The 20,824-nt window shown below is 31.8% G+C and overlaps 1 protein-coding gene across 1 annotated transcript in view; it reads left to right on the forward strand.

The window, feature by feature from the left end:
• The first annotated feature begins 10,836 nt into the window (after positions 1-10,836).
• The window catches only part of LOC143226040 (synaptotagmin-10-like), a 43,287-nt gene continuing 33,299 nt past the window's right edge, over positions 10,837-20,824 (forward strand). Inside the window, exon 1 of the mRNA XM_076456441.1 lies at positions 10,837-11,017. Within this exon, the coding sequence (XP_076312556.1) occupies positions 10,942-11,017 (76 nt within the window). The 5' untranslated portion in view covers positions 10,837-10,941. The remainder of the gene's footprint in view (positions 11,018-20,824) is intronic.

The following is a 20,824-nucleotide window of genomic DNA, read 5'->3' on the forward strand; positions in this document are numbered from 1 at the left end:
AAATTTAGTGTTATCTACTCAGAACTACAGCATTTATTACATTTGGTAATTTTGTTGTTCACACTTATACCTAGTGTTCAATTTGTTTGTTTCATGGTGGGTTAGCAGTAAGTCTACGGACTTACAATACTAAAATCAAGGATTCAATTCTCTGCAGCAGATTGTTTGTTTGTTTGTTTTTGATTTTCGCACAAAGCTACTCGAGGGCTATCTGTGCTAGCCGTCCCTAATTTAGCAGTGTAAGACTAGAGGGAAGGCAGCTAGTCATCACCACCCACCGCCAACTCTTGGGCTACTCTTTTACCAACGAATAGTGGGATTGACCGTCACATTATAACGCCCCCACGGCTGAAAGGGCGAGCATGTTTGGCGCGACGGGGATGCGAACCCGCCACCCTCAGAGTACGAGTCGCACGCTTGAACACGCTTGGTCATGCCGGGCCTTCTGCAGTAGACAATGTAGCTAATCTACTGTGTTGCTCCGAAAGAAATAAATGATTTTATGTTATAGATAAGTAACGTATTATGTTACGTGAAAATTAGAACTTCTTTATTGTGGAATATACAGATAAAACCTAAAACCGCCAATAGGTAATCCGCATTACTTCAAACTTGTTCTACAGCATATTCTGTTTGTTTACAACCCTGATTCTGCGACTTAGCTCAGGTTTAACGTAAGTGTATTGTATTGATTGTTCAAACAATCGAGATGGTGTGAAAAATATTTGAATTTTGGAGATTGAAAGAACCAAATTGAAGAGTGTTAAGTATTTACTGAAAATATTTGGTTTTTATGGACACATTTATGAAAAAAACAAGTAAAGTAACTTGCATCTTAATGTGTCACTGTTTTGGTAAAAGGTACAGAACAATTATTTCCTTTGTTACGTTCAAAGACCACAGCCGAATGCTTTACTTTCTAGTCACGATTTAGCGAAAACACTGACAAAACTGTGTAAGGTTTCACGGCAGACATAGATGTTTTATAGCTGGAAATGAGATAACGTTCTAGTTTTTTCCAATAGAAGCTATTTATCGATTTAGTCCCAGTTCCAGGGTTTCAGCACAGTTTTGCTGAAACACATTTTTCTTTCTTTAGCTAGCTGAAAACAATGAGTAGTCTAATTTTATATCACATTTGTGTTAATACATATGTGAATAATATGTTAATATAGGTAGTCTGTTTCTTCCTCATCTCTTTAACAAATGGTAAAATAATAGTTTAATATCCAGGAAAGAATTATTACGCTTCAATAATAGCTTTAAAAGCAAGACAAGAAAAGAGAAAGCTCCACAGTAATTTACTTCTTGAGACTGATAACTAATTTATAGAAATGGTAAAACATTATTTTATAGAAAAACAAATTCAACTAACCATTACTGCGTTATACGTCGAAGTGTAAAGGAACCTGCATAAAAAATCTAAATTCCTGAGTGTTAAGTTTACTTTTTGTGAAAATAAATTATAATCAACAACTGAGTAACAAAGCCATTTAAACTCATTATGATTACTTAATCAAATGTTTTCTGTTTGTTTGTTTCTGAATTTCGTGCAAAGCCATTCGAGGGCTATCTGCGTTAACCGTCCCTAATTTAGCAGTGTAATAATCGAGGAAAGGCAGCTAGTCATCACCACCCACCGCCAACTCTTGGGTTACTCTTTTACCAACGAATAATGGGATTGACAGTCACGTTATAACGCCCCTACAGCTGAAAGAGCGAGCATGTTTGGTGGGACGGGGATTCGAACCCGCGACCCTCAGATTACGAGTCGAATGCCTTAACCCACCTGGCCATGCCGGGCCAGCAAATAGTCTCTACTGGCCTTAATATATTTCACAGTTTATTGTTAGAAAGTGTTAAACATACACGTTTTCGGGAAAAAGAATTGCATTTAAATGGTTATTTATACTTATTTTGTTAAACCTTTACTATTCCTACATTTTGGACCCAGCATGGCCAGGGAGTTAAGGTACTCGGCTCGTAATCCGAGGATCGCGGGTTCAAATCCCCGTTGTACCAAATATGCTCACCATTTCAGCCGTGGAGACGTTATAATGTTACGGTCAATCCCACTATTCTTTGGTAAAAGAGTGGCCTAAGAGTTGGCGGGTTGGAGGTGATGACTAGCTGCCTTCCCTCTAGTCTTACACTGCTAAATTAGGGACGACTAGTGCAGATAGTCCTCGTGCAGCTTTTCGCGAAATTCAAAACAAAGAAACAATCTTGCATTTTATTGAATTTGTCGATATAAAAATAGTGCTAAAATCCCTTCAAAGTTCATTAAAATTTTCAACGCAAGTTGTGTTTTCAAACACTAGTTAATAACCAGTGTTTGAAAATTTTCTATATGGTAATATTTTTTGTTATTGAATTATCCTCAGTTTAAGCTACACACAATTATAAGCTTCTAATCTAACCTCAAGTAATTATATATGCATAATTCTTTCGTTTTCTGCTGGATCATTCAAGAATTTTACCTTGCATTTTCTATTTTCGGTTTCTTAGTAATATGTGAAACATTTATTTCTGCAACGGTAACGTGTTATTAGAGGCTACGTACCTAACCTAATTTACATGTATGACTAAAGATTTTAAGTCTTTTTCCTTAACCAACTATAACTGTTTGACATGAATTGTTTAAATTATTTATAGGACATCAATACAGGATAGTTAACTCTAATAAAATGTTTAGTATTGCAGTAGGTTTCAATGTCGTCCCTCGGTAGAACAACAGACTTACAATTCTAAAATTCAGAGTCCCATTTCCTGCAGTTAGCATGTAATATAGCGTAATGGTGTTTTTTTTCTAATGTATATAATTGTTTTAATATTTGTATGTGTTTCACATATCGACTCACAATAATGTACATGTAAGACTTTAAAAAATAAAGCAAAGTGTTTACTACGATATCAGATACTTAACACACATTCTACGAATTTAATTTTTTAGACTTAAGAACGTTAAGTAATGTGTATTAAAGAAGTGACACTGAAGAAGACATCCTCATTCGCAATGAAAACTTTAGACCTAATGAGTGCCTTGTTCATACATCTTATTATATCAAGAGGCTCATTACAGCAGCTTTCGGTGGAAAAATATATAATTTTTTACCTCTGTGTTTTTCATCTGCTACTTTCCTCAATTACAATGTGCTTCACTTTCTAAAACAGCCTAAAAAAAGGATACTTAATGTAGAGAACGTTTAAACACACACAACTTTTTACTCTTGTTAAAATAAAAGCAATTTTTCAGCTGGATTTATCACTTGGGATTTGTTAACTTGGCTCCAGGATAGATTGAAATGTGAAAAGTATAAACCTATACTGGAGTACAAAACTCATACGATCAGATGAGTATATCAGCTATATCAGCTCTCATTATACAAAATTTATTTGGATAACACTTTCTACCGTCAATCTAGACGGGCCGATGACAACTCAAAACTGTGATATATACAGTTGATCGTGGTATGTGATTTATGATCCAATACAGTTCAACATGTTTTGTATTTCAAGGGAGAATCGTGTTGTAAATATGTTCATTGAAGGTGAGGTGATAAATTTTGCTATTTTAATTTCTCTGTTTTTTAATGAGTGTAAGATTTCAGGATAATATTCTAAAGTTATTGGGTTGCTTTCGAGATTCCCAATCAGTAATGAGAGTCAATGACCCTCTAAAATTAAATTAGATTTTAATTTTATGAGAAAAACTGCAAAAGTACATTTGACATAAAAAAAAAACTCTTATTTTAAAACGTAGCTTACTTACCGATGTAATTAGCCCAAAGAGCAATTAACAGTATTTGGTTTAGATGTGTAATCTATACATGTAAACATTGAAAATTACTAACATTACACTAATATACAAGGTCTGCGTTACTTAAATGAGCCCCCAGTGACACAGCGGTACGTCTGCAGACTTACAACGCTAAAATCGGGGTTTCGAAACCCGTGGTGGGCAGAGCACAGATTGCCCATTGTGTAGCTTTGTGCTTAATTCAAAACAACAACAACTACTTAAATGATTCTTTCTCTTTTCTGAACAACATTAATGAGACGTGAATTCGACTAAACAATTCTGTCGCAGTGAAATAGTGAATCAAAGAATATGATAGGCTTATCTCTACTTTATATTTTTTCACTAAAATTCGAGCGTTAGTACAGAATATAAATTAACAATTAGTTCACTCTTTGCAATTAAATAGACAGATTAGGTTAGGTTTAACCAACTTCATCGATTATACTTCGATTTCTTGCAAATTAATAATAATATCTTACGTTTTACGCATCTGTGTACTTTTGGTGATGTCCATAAAAGTTCTATACGTTTATATATAGTGTTTTGGACGTGGTCAAAGTTATTGTAGCAGAAACGTTTTTTCAAATTCTTATCTCCATATGGTTCGACCGATAAAGCATACTTTCATAAGTTTATTGATTTCAATTTTATGAGAAAATTTTTAACATATCTAACAGTTTAAATTAATCTATCGTACATTAAAATTGTAACGGTTAGTTTTTGTTTGTTTTATTCTCATATGCCTTCTAAGTAGTTTCATAGTTATTGAATACGATGGACTGATTAAAACCGAAAATATTTTAATTATGTTGCATTTAAAATTTGCCATTCCAGTGTATAATATTTATCCTCATGTATATATATTTTAATTTTAGTTATTAAATACAGGTCATATTTATAAACATTTGGCTGCACCTACTGACACGTTGTATGTGATGTCAAACAAATAAAAAAATTTGCCTTGAAAATGTTGATAGAGGTGGCGCAACAAAGTTTTTTCTTGTGAGTTTTTCTTATTTTTTCTCTAGAGTAACATCTTGACTTTGGTTTTTTATGTTTAATAACCTATCTCTAACATTTAATATAATCTTGCAAGGTTATAGTTTCGTTCTTCATTGCTCTGGTTATTTTTTCTTCCTAAGTTTTTCTACTACGGTATGTGAACAAATTAGTTTAAAACATCAACATTTTTATAGATCAGACTATTTTTTTTGTTGACTGAGAAACGAAATCGTAAATTTTCCCCATTGAACGCAAAATACTCTAGAATTAATTGCACAAATATACCAATCATAATTTTGAGAAATATGCTACTATTTTTAAAACAGGTTCATTTTTTCCTGACTAAAACCCTAAAACAGTTACCTCTGACAAACAACAATTTGAAACTTCATAGATTTAACGATTGTAATTATGATAGAGATAGCGTATAAGAAAGGGAAACAGCTTTAAATTGATTTTTCGTATATCGTCCGATTTACAGAACTAAGTGGTGTGGTTTTTATAATACTTCACACAATAAAATAGCTGAAATGAAAAAAATGTGAAAAAATCCAATTAGTCAATAAAGTATAGGTGTTATCCTTGCAAGAACTGTGTTAATCTTCGTTATCACTATCAACTTTAACGTCTTTATTGTTAAAATATTCCTTTTATGTACCCATTGCTGCGAAGTGTGTAGTTACTCTTTTTACCATTTATAAAAATGTGGTGTCCAGTTGCAGTCAATAGATTTGCTGAAAACATTTGCTATCTCTTTGTTTCCTTACCCAGTTGTCTAAATCGCATAGGCAAAAGCTGAGCGATAGACGCTCATAACGTTGTGAATCTACCCTTTTCATAAGTTGGGAGTTAAAACATAAGTAGTTGCTCTTCCAGTATCATTGTATATTCAAACTCTAACAACTTCAGATATCTATTTCTTACATTATTGTATGTGAGTGAAATTATGAATGAATACCATAAAATTTTGAGTAGTTATAATAAGATAATAAATATTTTAATAAAGGCAGCTTTAATACCTAATATTTTTTTCATCAGGATTACTACGACCATATTTAACCCTATTTAAGATCTTTCACTGTTATAAATAGCTACTGCTTTCTTACTGTCAAGAGATTATACCATATATTGCCAGACGTAAACATTAATTTATTTATAAACCCACACTCTTTTTATGGATCTATATAATTAAATGTAATCATCGACATTGTACCGTTTATTTTGTATATCGTACAAATGTAGTTTTCTTTGAAAAGTTTACTTAGAAGATATTTTGTTTGTTAGAATTTCTTACGCGATTTTTATTCATTTAGTGCCCTTGTAAACATGTTAAAGTAAAATATTTAAGTTATTCTCTCTACAGTTTAGGATTATTTATTTGAATTGGTGTTTATCATCTTTTTTATAACTGAAATTACGCAGATCTACAGAGTTATGGAAACTGTCTTTCAAGAAAAGAGGCTGGTATGTTTGGATAATTGTACATCTTCTAATAGGCTTTGAAATGTAACTCATAGTAAGTCTGTGTCTATTTAGGATTAAGAATAGACATTTGACTCTCTATGAATTAACTGTCTACTCTATATAATATATTCTTAAGTTTTTTAGACATTACTTTATAACTCTTGTTCAGCTTTCTATATTTTATTTTAAACTTGGAATAACAGATATGGCCTTAGTTTACAGAGTATTATAAAGTTCGTCTAATTCTTTTCAAAATTGTATCGTCTAATGTAAAAACTCACTTTTCCTCAAGTATTTCAGAGGCTGTAAATGTCAATGATATTATTTTGTAGCAAAATCAAAGCTTTACACTTTAGTGCTCTTCTTTGCAAGTTTTCGGATGGTAAATCAATACCGGACTAATAGATGAAATTTCCACTTTACTGCATTACAATACCATTAAATAATTTCATATGAATGATTTGGCTATTGAAACTCTCATTTAATCTGGACGATGGCTCTATTTGAATACAAGTTGTATTTGTTGATGATTTTATACCTACATTACACTCTATAAACAATAAGAAACAGTCAATGTGTTCTATGTTATAAAATGTCAATGAGGTTTCTAACTCTTCTATAAGTGCTAGGTAATCAGTCGTGTAATTGCACATGAAAATATCTACTACTGTGCCTATTACCCTCAATATTTCGGAAAAGTCACAATGTCTTTATTAAGATCCTGACAGTTCAACGTGGATAACTCAGCTGTTGCTCAGACTAGTAACTGAGAACCCATCCTTCCATTTTCTATACAACTGCAATGTGAAAGTCAGATAATATAACAAGTAATCTGACACTTTTTACACATAAACATGAACTCGTATTTGTCATAATAAAAGTAATTATGCTTTTTCAATACTAGATTATAGAAAACTCCGAATATAATTTATTTAATTTTAGGGACGACGTACACTCAACAGTCAAACATTCTAGTTCAACAAAATCAAATTTCCTTCTAATTTCAGGTTTTATTTAACAACTTTTAATATAACGTTACTAAATCTAAAAGGGAATATTCATTAATTTAAATATGTTTATTGTAATTTTGGTCTTACATGAAAGATTTTCGCGAACTTAAAAGTGTTTGTGCCTTCTTGGAATACAATAAATGGGGGAATATCTCTTTGCTTTCTTTCACAATAGGTTTTGTTTAGTATATTCTTAATGTATATACTTTACTTCTATCATGCAAAAGCCTTTGTTTTCTATTGGCTTTCATTCTATGACCTCTCTGATACCTAACTTGCCTTGAAATGTGGAATCTCCTGATCCCTACCTCTACAGCAAGGAAAGTTTATATTTTTCCAGGCCTTTTACTTTCTCAACACATAAGTCTTCCTCTGGGCCCCTAGTTTTTCTTACTCTTGTTTTGTGAAATATATTCTTTATCTTCCACACATTCTCCCTCCTTCTATTTCTAAGAATGATATCAAACTTGTTCTTCGGAAGTTTGCTTAAAAACCTTCAAATGAAGATGGAGGATATTTTACGAGATCTGATCTAAAGGTTTTAAGACTTCTTTTGTTACAGGTGCCAGTACAGAGACATTGAGCTTCACTGATGTGTGTATAAAGTGATCCACCCCACTAACAAGCCATTTCTCCAGACCTTATATCCATGTTGCACAAAACGTCTTCAAAGACAAACGTATCCTGTCGTGATAAAAATGGACAGTAACGAAGAGCAACTTGTTTGTATCAAGTTTTGTGTGAAAAATGGTAAAGGAGGAACAGAAGTCCTGGAAATGTTAAGAACTGCCTTTGGTGATGACTGCTTAAGTAAGGCTATCGTTTATCAGTGGATAAAACGCTTCCAAGATGGCCGATAATCTGGACGACCCGTCGACATCGTCCACTGATGAAACGGTCGTTAAGGTAAAGAAAAAATTCGAAGTGATCGACGACTGACTACCCGCGAAATTGATGATAAACTGGACATTTCATTTGGATCGTGTCAGGTGAGCTGTGAGAGAATGGTCACTGGTTTCTTCATCGTGACAACACACACTGCTGTATCTGTTCAAGAGTTTTTGGCAGAAAAAAAACATTCATGTGATACCACCCCGTATCCTTCAGGTCTTGCCCCGTGTGCTTGACCTTCTGTTTCCAAAAATCAAAATTAAGTTGAAAGAAAAGAGATTTGATAATATTCCAACCATCCATAATAAAATGAAAGCAGAACACTTCAATACTTCCAGCATTGCTTCGGAAAATCGCAGGAACGTTGAAACTAGTGTGTATCAGCTGGGGGAAATTACTTTGAAGGGGATACCATATAACACCGATGTATATACATTATTCTTCAGAATAATAGTGAGGACTTAGAACTTTTTGATCACACCTCGTGTAGTTCTTTCTTGTCCATCTGTGCTACTTCTGTCTACTAATCCTTCAAAACTTTCGCCACAAGTGGCACACTGTAAAGAGTCGAGACAGTTACTGCCTATTTCACCTTTTATTTGTTCATCATTAAAACTTTGCCAAATCATTTATATAAGAATAAATTGACAACTAACTTGGAAAAACACAGTTAAAGTAACCATTCCTTTAAGGTTTCGCATTTAGTGAGCCTAAATTTAGTTATCCAAAACTAATCTTTGAATTTTGCGTTCACTAGGAATTTATGGTTAGAATTTACCATTTCAAAAACTTAACTTACTTCATTTTGTATCACCACAGAACCAACTATTGAACATAAACTTTTTCCAACTGTTCGCCATAAATTTTGTAAGAGAGAAATTAAACAGCCTTCTATTGAGAAATCACACTATATGTTCATATGTTTTCCTTGTTAAATATAAAGAAATATGTCTTATCATTATCCAGATCAATTATATATTGTCCTGTTACAATTTATTATCTGCTATTTATTGTTGTTTATTTTATTGTTTTGAGCAACATATATATGTATACGACACTACAGGTTTTACCTGATGTTTTCTGTTTCTGGTTTTACTTTTAAACAATGCTAATCAGTTTGGATGTTTGCTTCTTCATTGTTACTGAATTGACGTGAGTACACTTATCGCATATCTTTTGTTGTCAAAAGGAAAGTGATACGAAAAAAATTCAGTAACCTTATTTATGTCCACCATGTATAATATAGAGATATGTAATCAAGATAAAATATTTAAAGAAAGTATAATATTCACTACGAAAAATCAAGTAATCTTTATATATTGTAAAAGGCTAGTTAGCTTTGTTTTTTCGCGTGTTTCCGATTTTAATACTTTGGTCAGTGGGAATAGGACAATAAGATAATTTTAACTCATTAGCTTGTATGTAACACACATTCACACTTAAATAACAGTTTGTTTAGGCAGAGTATTCATGATGAAACTTTGTAGAATGAACGGCAACTGCCTGTTGTGGAGGCACAAGCGTCGAGGACGACGTTTCGAAAGTCTTCTACAAAGTTTCAACAGTTTGTTTGTTTTTAGCTTCGCGCAAAGCTACACGAGGGCTATCTGCGCTAGCCGTCCCTAATTTTGCGGTGTAAGGCCAAAGGAAAGGCAACTAGTTATCACCACCCACCACCAACTCTTGGACTACTCTTTTACCAACGAATAGTAAGATTGACCGTAACATTATAAAAGGGCGAAGGTGAAAACGCTGAAATGGCGAGCATGTTTGGTGCGACGGGGATTCGAACCCGCATTCCTCAGATTACTTAAATAACAGACCCATGCAAAAAGGTTTGGAAAAACATTGTATATATATAGTTCTTGCTCTCCCGAGGTTATATATTTTAAATACTTATAATGAAATAAACTATGACTATTAAACGGTCTATAGATTTCGGGAAGCTGTTTGATTTGACCGCATTTTAAAGAAACATAAATTCAGTATCAAGAAAAGTTGTATAATGTAAAAACGAAACGAGTTTCTCTACATAAAATAAACATAGATTTAGCTGAATAAGTTAGAATCGTTGTATTTCTAATCGAATGATTATTTTTTAGTTGGGCAAATGTGTGTTGTTGTTTTTTAAAAGTTATACTGTTTTAATTATATGCAACCAGAAAGTTGTGTTGCTTGTAGCAATGTCTTCTTTTCATGTTTTAAAAGAGTTGATGATAGGTTATAGAGCATAAAATATGTTTTTTACTTACCGTGTTTAATGTTTTTGGTTCAATCGCAGGGAATTTAAACCGTACAATATACCTAAGCAATTTAACACATTTGTTCATATCATATTTTGCCTTGGAATGAGAAGTAAAAAAAATTTAAATTAATGTGTTTGATAACTTAATAGAGAATAAAGCATAATGCATCAATAGCACCTACAAATACTAGTTTGTGGACCATTATCAGAGACATAAATTTGTTTAACGGGACTATGCAGCTCTTTACCAAGTGTTTATCATCGCGACCTACTGTAGCAAAATCTTTCAATTTTAGGTCTCTTTCAACCAACGCAGCTAGCTACGTCACGAAAACGTAGTCCGACTCAAAAGATAAATTCAGGTGATGTCATGTTCATGTCAAAATAACCTGTATCATCCACCAGTGTTTCTCATAATTTACCAGTCTCTCGTCGATAAAGGTTGTTTCACTGAAACCGTACCGTGGCGCTACAGTCTTTCTGCAGATTCGAGAGAGTGTCGAGAAATTCTGACAACCATTGAAGCTATGGGAGTGTGGAATAGGAATGAGAACATCGCTGTCCCCCAGTCACATCGTGCAACTCAGATTTTAGCACCAGAAGGTAAGTTGGTTTTATTGACACAGTTATACATATTATGCATTACTAACGGATTATATTTTTCATGCATTAAATTTTGCTATGTTAAAATACGTATAATTTCATACAATTCAAATATTGAGTTCATTTTGATTAAATAATTGGGTAAATTTGCAAAACATAAAATGTTACCATTACATTATGTATTACAGGCGTACTAATACTATTTAACGTTTTTCTAAGTCTTCTACGCTGCATTTTACTTCCTAATTATTAAGATTACGTGATATATTATTAAAGTCTTAACGTTGTGATCTACGTTCCTCAAGTGTCAGTTATACCTTAAGCATTGCTAGAAAAATATTGTTGCGTTACATATTCATAAAGTGTTAGCTCTAGTTAATACATTATAAATATTCGCACAAACGTTATATCGTATAAAAACGTTAGCAATGCGTTACACATTATTAGATTCGTAGTGCTCGTTTACACATTTCAAGTAATAGATCTAAGTTATATATTTCTAGTCCAAGCACTGCATCACATACGTGTAGAACATTATAAGTTCTTACATTTTTAAGATAACTTTGTATATCTGTAGAGCATTAACAACATATTATATATCCTTACACACTTAGTGCTACTTTTACAAACTCTAAGTGTCAATTTAGATACATTATTTTCAGTTTGAGTGTTATATTTCGTATATGCTTAGAATACCAGACTAAAGTTATATATATATATATAATTCTATGTTATTATTACTGAGTAACTACTACGAAGGTACTTATACACATTCATAGAGTGCTAGTTTTATATTATACATTTTTATAGTATTATACAAACGTCGAGCGATAGGACTAAGTTATGTACTCATAGAGCATTAGTTTTTAGGCAATGGGTAGATCATTTTTCAGTTGTCATTTTTTTAACAATGTAGTATTAGAAATGTACTGGATGTTTAACCATATAATAATGTTTGAACTGTATGTATTTCTGTGTTCTGTTTTTGTGAATTCTCTGTTTAGTTGTAAACTCTATTAACATAATAACTTATTAACTAAATCTTGAATTATACAAGGCAATTCTTTGTTGTACTTACTTTTAGCAACATAATTTTTTACGCAACAACTGATAAACTATATTATTAAACATACTCGCTGATTGATTACTTTTAAAATATATTCTATGAATATGTAACTGAGTTTTTTAATCTGTATTGTTTGATTGAATTGTGTATATTATCTGTTTAATCTTGTTCTGTCTTACATAAAACGACTGTTTACATCTTCAGTAAATTATACATATTTTTTTTTTATAAATGATCTACCTACGCTTGTTAGATTTAGGTTTAGTTTAATATTAACGTCACTGAGTTTTAAAGGCAGTTAATTAAGCTTTAGTTCATTTCTATAGATCAACTACCAGTGTTCTATTGTTGTTCTTATTTTTAAGTCTAGTTGAACGTTAACTTCACTAATTATGTTGTTTAACGTAAAACTGCACAATGGACTGTCTGTGCTTTGTATCGTCGGAATCGAACTCTAAACCTTAACATTGTAAACCACAATCTTATCAGTGAGCCAGTATAGCATAAATCATATCAAAGTTAAGTGGAGCTTTAACTTAATCTGTTAGACCAACCAATCCTGTTTTAATAAAGATTTTAATCTCCTAAATATGTATATAAGGTTTTCTATTTAAATCATCGACTTATTTTATATTTGTTTTCTCTTTAGTTTTGTTTTATTTGCAAACCGGACGAACTAAATATAGCACCAAAAGTAACAACTTTGCATGATATGAAGACAATTAAACCGGATAAAACTTAGAATGATTTTGACTTAGAATATCATAAATAGTTATCTTCCATTTTAAACTGATACACTGGAAAGAAGGAAGTTAGTCAACATTATTTACCACCAACTGTTGGTCTGCTCTATACTTGGTATTAACGTTACCATGTTAATCAAAATGGCGCTTTCACGTTATGGAATACCCCACAAAACAATATACATTTGCTTAGCTGGTAATATTTTATACAGTAAACTACACGTATTATTGTCGTCGAATGATACTATAAGTCATTTCTGTTAGATGATGTTACTATTATAAAATTAACAGTGTTATTCTTGTTAAAAGAACCAAAAAGAACATTAAAAATCAGAATGATTTAATTCATTGTTGTTTATTATTATTTTTATTTATATCATGTTTCGTACCTTATACATTTTTCTCTAATATTAGCATTCTGATTTAATTAGTTTTACAGATGGACTGTGGTTAAGTTGTCTATTCCTTATTTGATTTTATTATTGAGCAACTAACGTCCCATAATTGGTTGCAGATAGTGACTGTATAGTTTGACTCAAAGCATTATCAGTTCAAGCACCTGGAGCAAAGCTCTCTAATAATGTTAAATATCTTCATTTGTTGAAAGCAGATTCTTACATGCGTTGGTGTATAATTGAACATGCAGATTATTTTCAACGCTATTTGAAAGCTAGTACGCACTTGTGTACCACTCAGGTTTTTGACATTTCTTCGACATATGCTTATTTACGAAATGTTTGATTACATCTTAAGATATTTTTGCTTCATTTTTTTGTTTTTGCTCATAACTTCTACTCTCTCATACGTAAAGGTATAAAGTCCTCATTTTTAATTGCATATTTATTATTAGCACTATATATTTATATTTAGTGAGAAGTGTAATTATTGTTGTGATTGTGGTGAAAATTTACACCAAAGTAAAATATATAGAAGTACTTCATTGTGGTTTTTATCGATACGTATACACACATTTCATAAAATGGAAAGTTAACAATTCTTAACCAAATAGAAAATAGAACAACTGTTCACAATCTTTCAAAACATTTCATACACACAAATCGTGATCCTAATACCATTATTTGATGCAAGTTTAAGTCAGGAACAACGTTATATGTTCAAATTTTATTTTATTTGTTGGTTTCTTCTCATGGCAGTCATTACATATACGTATTTTAAATTCCAATGTGGACAGCGTATGTGACTGTTCTCTCACACCGCTTTATTCAGCTTCAACCAACATTCGACCTGTACATCTGAAGTGAGCTGGATTGCTGCATCAACAATATATATATATATGCGGTTTGCTGTACAGTATACAAATCTTAGTTCTCTCTTTTGTATTCTTTCGACATGAATAATTACTGTATTTGCTCTATTTAATCCCATGCACCTGAATATTTGTTTTCCTTTTTAATGTTTCTGACTTTACTGGTAAAGTTTTAAATTAAGTGAACACAGTTACTGATAAAAGCTCATACAATTTGTTTTATTGCATCTTAAGATGAAAGAAAACGAATGTTTGTTTGGTAACAATTAGTTATATCCTTGATGAAAGCGACGTATAACTATGTATATCTTTGCGATAGAAAATGTGACATTTTTTTTTACTTTGTTAGATCGATAGGAGATACAGGTGCCAGTCTCTACTAAACGGCACACACATGACTTCTGTCGTGTGATTCATGACGTGCAAATAATCAGCTGTATTTCATTATTATATCGTGGCTCAACATGTGTAATGGAACATATTTCCTTCATATAAACATGAATAGGTTGCTAAATAATGTGAGTTTTACGTTTCATTACAATTCTTCCAACCTCGAGGATCATATGTTCTTATGGCTGCAGATATCGTGGTAAGCTACTTTCACCCACACCTTGAAGAAATAAACTTTCTTTCCTATTTGCTTTTGTAAAAAAATAAAGATCAGCGTAGTTTACAACGTTGTCGTCCAATGATATAAATAGCATACCTCCAACAACTTTTTACGCCTAAAGCTTATGTTTCGTTGGCGCGTAATGTGAAAACAGAACCTGAGTAAAGAGCCAAACCTCAAGTTTACATTTTGTTGTGGTGTAGAAATGAAAACACACCATAAGCAACTTTTCAGACGTTTTGTTGTCGTGTAGAAAAGAAAATAACATATCAGTAACTTATTGAACTTAAAGCTTACGCTTTACATTGTTGAACAATTAGTTTCTTGGGCTAGTTTTAATCAAAATGAAATATTTTAATAGGTGTTAATTACACAAGACCGAAACATAGGCGGAAAAACCTGAGACATATGGCTGTATAAAATATTACAAACATTTTTGAAGAAATATTTATAAATACTTTGAATGTAATAAATAAAACTTTGCTATCATCCAAGCTATATTTTGACTCCATATCCTTTAAAATGGCCGCCAATGAAAAAAAAAAAACAACACCTACTGCACACCTGACTTTCATTTATTAATACTGTCCAGTAATTTTTGCGCATACGTAATTTTGAACAATTATTATTTTCGTTGGATTATAAAATAATCGCACAGTTTTTGTTGTTGTTGTTTATTTTTGTGTGGCTGTGCCTTTCATGATGTACTTGACACCTCGTTTTTTGGATAGTTGTTTTACACAACATACCACTCAGGCGGGATACTGAAATCCTTATTCTGCTCTTATCCCATTATCATAGAATGTCATGTACAAAGCTATGTACATATGTAGGATGTACGTATGTACAAAACTCTTGCTAAATATTGTATCAGTTGAAAAGAAAAGATACATCCTAATTCACTCCATTATTAAAGAGATGTCCTCTGACGCAATCGTTTTGAAAAGCATTCCAAAATTTCATGCTTTACTTAATAATAACACTGGTTTGTACATCTCAGGTCATATGATCTACTGCAGAACCTTGGAAGTTGTGACCTTACTTACCTAATGCTGTTCAGTTTCAAATTGTATAACATACAAAATATTTCTAATTTTAACCATGCTTCCTCAATATATTTCATCAGTCCCTTTCATCAACAAGTGACGCTTTATCATTTCACATCAAGCGTTTCTGTTACCAGTGGTTGAGTGAAAAAACCATATAAGTTTATAAAAGCAAAATTATGGATGCCATTCGACAGCACGCTACTAGTACCAAGTATGAGTTACACATTTTTTCTACACTCTACGTTCGTATTTAAGTGATGTAAGCTGTCTCAATGACGTTAAGTCCTCAACGAGTATAACAACAGCTGGAATCAATATATCTTTGTTGTTATCGCCGAATGGTTACCTGGTGTTCAACAATTAGGTTTTGTAATATATAATATCATTTAACTGACAAACAAGTGCTTTTTGTTTCTGCAGACTACGTTCGCAGTATTTCGAATTTTTGATAGTCTGTATACTAGCTATGGACAACTTGTTTTTTATTAAATAAAACTTTCAGTTTGCGTGTTGTTTTCACTTAACGGACAAACTTGAAAACACACTTATTAAATCATAGAAACCAAACTAAACACGAATTCGTCATTTACTGGATAGATAACACTACAAACTCCCCGTCATTGTAGTGACTTCGTGAATACCAAAACAGTAGAACTACAACGACTAGTATTTCTCTTCGATGATCTAGAATTGTACGTATTTAAAATCCCAGACACACTTCTTCGCATTAATAACAATATCAGTTCATACAAAGCGAACACTTTTGGTCTTTCACCTTATTAAATTCATCTTGTTTTGTAGATTTCTGTAGATAACTGAGTTAAAATATAGTTTGGTAGCCAGTAACTTCAGATTCGATAAGTCCAAATTATATAAACTCAAAGTCAACTTTTCTATAAAAATGCCTATAAAGTTTAATATTATAAAAATCCACCCAGTCGTTGAAGATGTAAAATCTATATAGCAGGAGAGAAAAAAATGAACATTAGAATAAAGTTTGGTTTTTTTATTTACCTTGTCTATATTTACGGCAATTAAGTTTACTAATTGTAAAAGAAGTAAGTGATTTATTGTTTTATTGTATTTCGTTATGTGTAATGGATCACACCGCAGGTAACATTTTTTAAAATGTTTCACTTCTTCATTTTCTATGTGGTTTTATAAAATACCACATGCTATAATACATAAATATTTATAAATAAGTGTAGCAAGTTTTCCTATTTCTGTTAACATTTACAACGCTGAAAATCGAGTTTTGATACCCACAGGTAACAAAGCAAATATTTTGATACATACTATTTTTAGATGTTTTAAATGCTTCCTTCTTGACAATAGAACGTCGTATTATTTCTCCAAAAGAATCAAAGAGCATAGAATATAAGTTTGTTTGTTTGTAACTGAGAAAAAAGATACACAATGGGCTCTCTGTGCTCGGCCCAACACGGGTATTGAAGCCCAGTTTCTAGTGTAGGAGTCTGCAGACATGTCCCCGTGCTACTAGGGCAACATTCGAATAAGAAATATACTGATCACAAAGTGGCATGTAACATTTATAACAGAATTGATAAGACTTACGATTAAAGGGTACATATTTACGACAAACGTATTTGTGAGACACTTTAAAAAGAAGTTGATATTTAACACTTTCATCAAAATTATATTAAGCATTTCTTTATCAAACTACTACATAGCACGCAAACATGTGATCTGTAGGAATGTGATTTGATATAATATTTCAGATGATACAGAAGCGTACCCCCTAGTGGCACAGTGGTATTTCCGTGGACTCACACTGTTAAAAATTGGGTTTCAATACTAGTGGTGGGCAGAGCACATATAACTTATTGCGTAGCCTTGTGCTTAATTCATACAAACCAAAACCATAGAGGAGAGTATTTATGAACATTAGAAGTTAAATTTTTATTTTTGATTTAACCATGTAATTAATATCGATTAGAAACTGTTTTCAGATCAAAATAACATTAATTTATATTGTTAAACAAAAGTCGCTCAGTTTTAAATCGCTTTTCACTTATTCGTTACGTGTCTCCATGTAGAACTGATTTAGGTATATATGCATGTATATGCGCACGAGCTTCGTGAACATTGATAGTATCATGAAGTTTATTAGGTTCCTAAAAATCAAGTAATAATATCAGTTGGTACAATATGTGGTACTGACTATAATGCCACATTTCCCAATTGTTTAGGTTTACTTTTTCGCATATAAACTAAGGAGCAAACGATAATATATTAATGACCTCAATTTTCTTTTAAATGTTCGTTTTTTTTTGTTTATGGTATTTTATTATACAATAATTCTGTAATAAATGAAGACCATCTGACATATCAGAAATCATACTTAATAAACTCTTCAACTTATAGAACTTACATCTAAATAAACTACTCTTCTAGTTATAGAGAAAACTGTTTATACTTTTATATATCAAGTAAAAGTGTATAACATAGCCCTGATCTTGTGAAGAATAAACATATAATGGTAAAATCTTACTATTGGCTAATTAGAAATGTATTCAAGAATGAAATCGTAATAGGTGAGTATCGCTTATGATATGATACAGTTAATTACATCTTTAATTTTTCTACCAAACATCAATTATTAACTTAGTGATCTTTACTCTTTCTTTACAGTGATTGCATTCGATTTCAAACCCTTCAAGAAAAACATCTGCTATTTTTGGACAATCTGTTAGTTTTACGTATACGATATTAAAATTATACATTATATTCAAGTGTACTAAGAGAATTTACTTGATAAACTACCGTGAAATTCCCGAAATTTTTTTGTTTCAAGAATAAATAAAACCTAAATGAAAAGTGACAAACACTTTTATAAGTGTTTGATATCAGTTTGTCCAGAGTGTAGAGTGTAGACTATATTACATACCACTATATCACTTTATTTAAAGTTCCTTCTATATTAATTTGTATATGTCTGTTTAGCATATCAGTGAGTTACGTATTCGACATTATTTTATTGAAGGTACGTTAAACATTACTTTTTGCGTGCTACATATTTTATATAGTGTGAGATCAAGACACCGTAGGGTGTCGTGCATCCAAAAAACACTGCTGCAAGACACATTCTATTATTAATAGAAGTGGTAGTTTAGCAATATTCCACCTTCTGTAGCTCGAATTGAGGTTGTCCAAACTATAGTATATTTTCAAAGTACTGTATGAAAGTGCTGTAATAGACACTTACTTCATAAACCAAATTTCAAGGCAATCCATTATGAAATACCTGATATGTATCATCAACTTTGATTGTGTTTCTTCCTTTATTTTTTCTTCGCATCAAAAGCACGGAAACTTAGATATTTGTCATGATATAAAGAACTGTTTAGCATAGATATTATTTATTTATTTATTTTTAAGTGAATATTTTATTATTATTTAGGTTTTTCATAAAAAGGGAGTTAGAAGCAATTATTTTCAAGTAATTGTTATGACATGTTTAGTTACATAGCTCGGTAAGAGTCTTACATTGTGTTTACAAATCATTGATGTCGATATGATAGAATCTCGCGTGGAATTTGTTGATGACGAGAATATATAGCGAGCAGACGATTTAGTAATATGCATATAGATGGTGTGAGATGAGCGGAAAACAGCTGACAGACAAAGACAGAGCAGACAAGATGCAAAGAAAAATCACGTAAAAGAGACGTTCGGACAAACAAGGAAAACCTAACGATTAATATAGGCCAAACAGTTGATATATATTACAGCAAGACTAACATTGTTCAAAGATATAAGGAAAAATAGTTTATTTAGTCAAAGAGGTTTTTAAAGTAATTGAACCTAACTGTGTGGACTTTTTGACAAAAAATAGACGTTTATTGGAAGTAAACGATTTTAGAAGTATAGGATACAGCTGTGGTAACTCGATGAGACTTAAGTAAACTATACTCGAATAATTTGGCGATAGTAATAGAGAAATATAGTTTGAGTACTTAACTGAAATTCTGAGGAAATTTAATAGGCCTAAGTGGACTTGACAAGAAGATTTACTGATATGGCGTTTATGATATGCCTAGAATGGTCTACAGTGCAAAGAATTTGTTGTACATACATTTAATTAGCTCCAAATAAAGGTATAATATTGAAACAAGTGAAGTGAGAGCTGTTCGCTTATTTTTCGAATTTACCACCAACAAGTCACAGACAGGTCCTGTAGAAGATTCCTGAACCCAAAACACATATTTTAACTTATTATATATAATATAACGTACGTTTCCCGACAGTTTTATGGATTTTTTTTTCAAATTTAGTACACTAATAGACCTTTTTAACCTCAAAATAGGAGTCAAATTTTATGAAAGTGTAAACCACTTGTGAGAAATTATTTAACAAAGAACCACTCAAGTTTAACAAAACATTTTGCGCGTACCTACCCAAAGAGTCACGTGAGCTGTCTATTGGTCTAACATTTTAATTACTGCTTCATCTAAGTGTAAAAATGGAAAGATTCAGTTCTTTGTTATTCGACTTAAAGACGGTCGATTGGTTTAGAGCAGCAAAACTATTACGTAAAAGAACGTACGGATACACAAGTATTGGTTAGGCCAAGCAAACTAGACTATTGGTTCTAGCTCCAAATTTCAAAAGAATCGTATGAGTGAAAGTTATCATTGATTATTCATTGTCAACTTTCCAGCACAAATTTACTAAATTGTATACAATTATCCTAATTATAGAGTGTTTAATATCACATGATATTAGCTCAAGCAGCCAGAACAAATAATGCTCTTGTTTAAATTTATGTGTCACGTAATAAGTTTATAAATATTGTAATCATACAAATCTCCTGCATAGAGACTTCGCAGATTTTAATTCATAATTTAAGAGCTTTCAAGAATATCCTACGTTTCAATGAACAGTCATTCGCGTTAAGAAAAAAAATCATTGTTTTTCTTATTTTTATTACATTTTTAAAAATTTATCAAACCTCACAAATGCCAACAATAAGAGGAAAGTCATTGATAGTTATATAATTAATTAAAATAATTATAAATGTTGCATTTCATAGTCATAAAAATATTATTACG

The sequence above is a fragment of the Tachypleus tridentatus genome, chromosome 9 (genome assembly GCF_004210375.1).
Source record: "Tachypleus tridentatus isolate NWPU-2018 chromosome 9, ASM421037v1, whole genome shotgun sequence".
Lineage (NCBI taxonomy): Eukaryota > Metazoa > Arthropoda > Merostomata > Xiphosura > Limulidae > Tachypleus > Tachypleus tridentatus.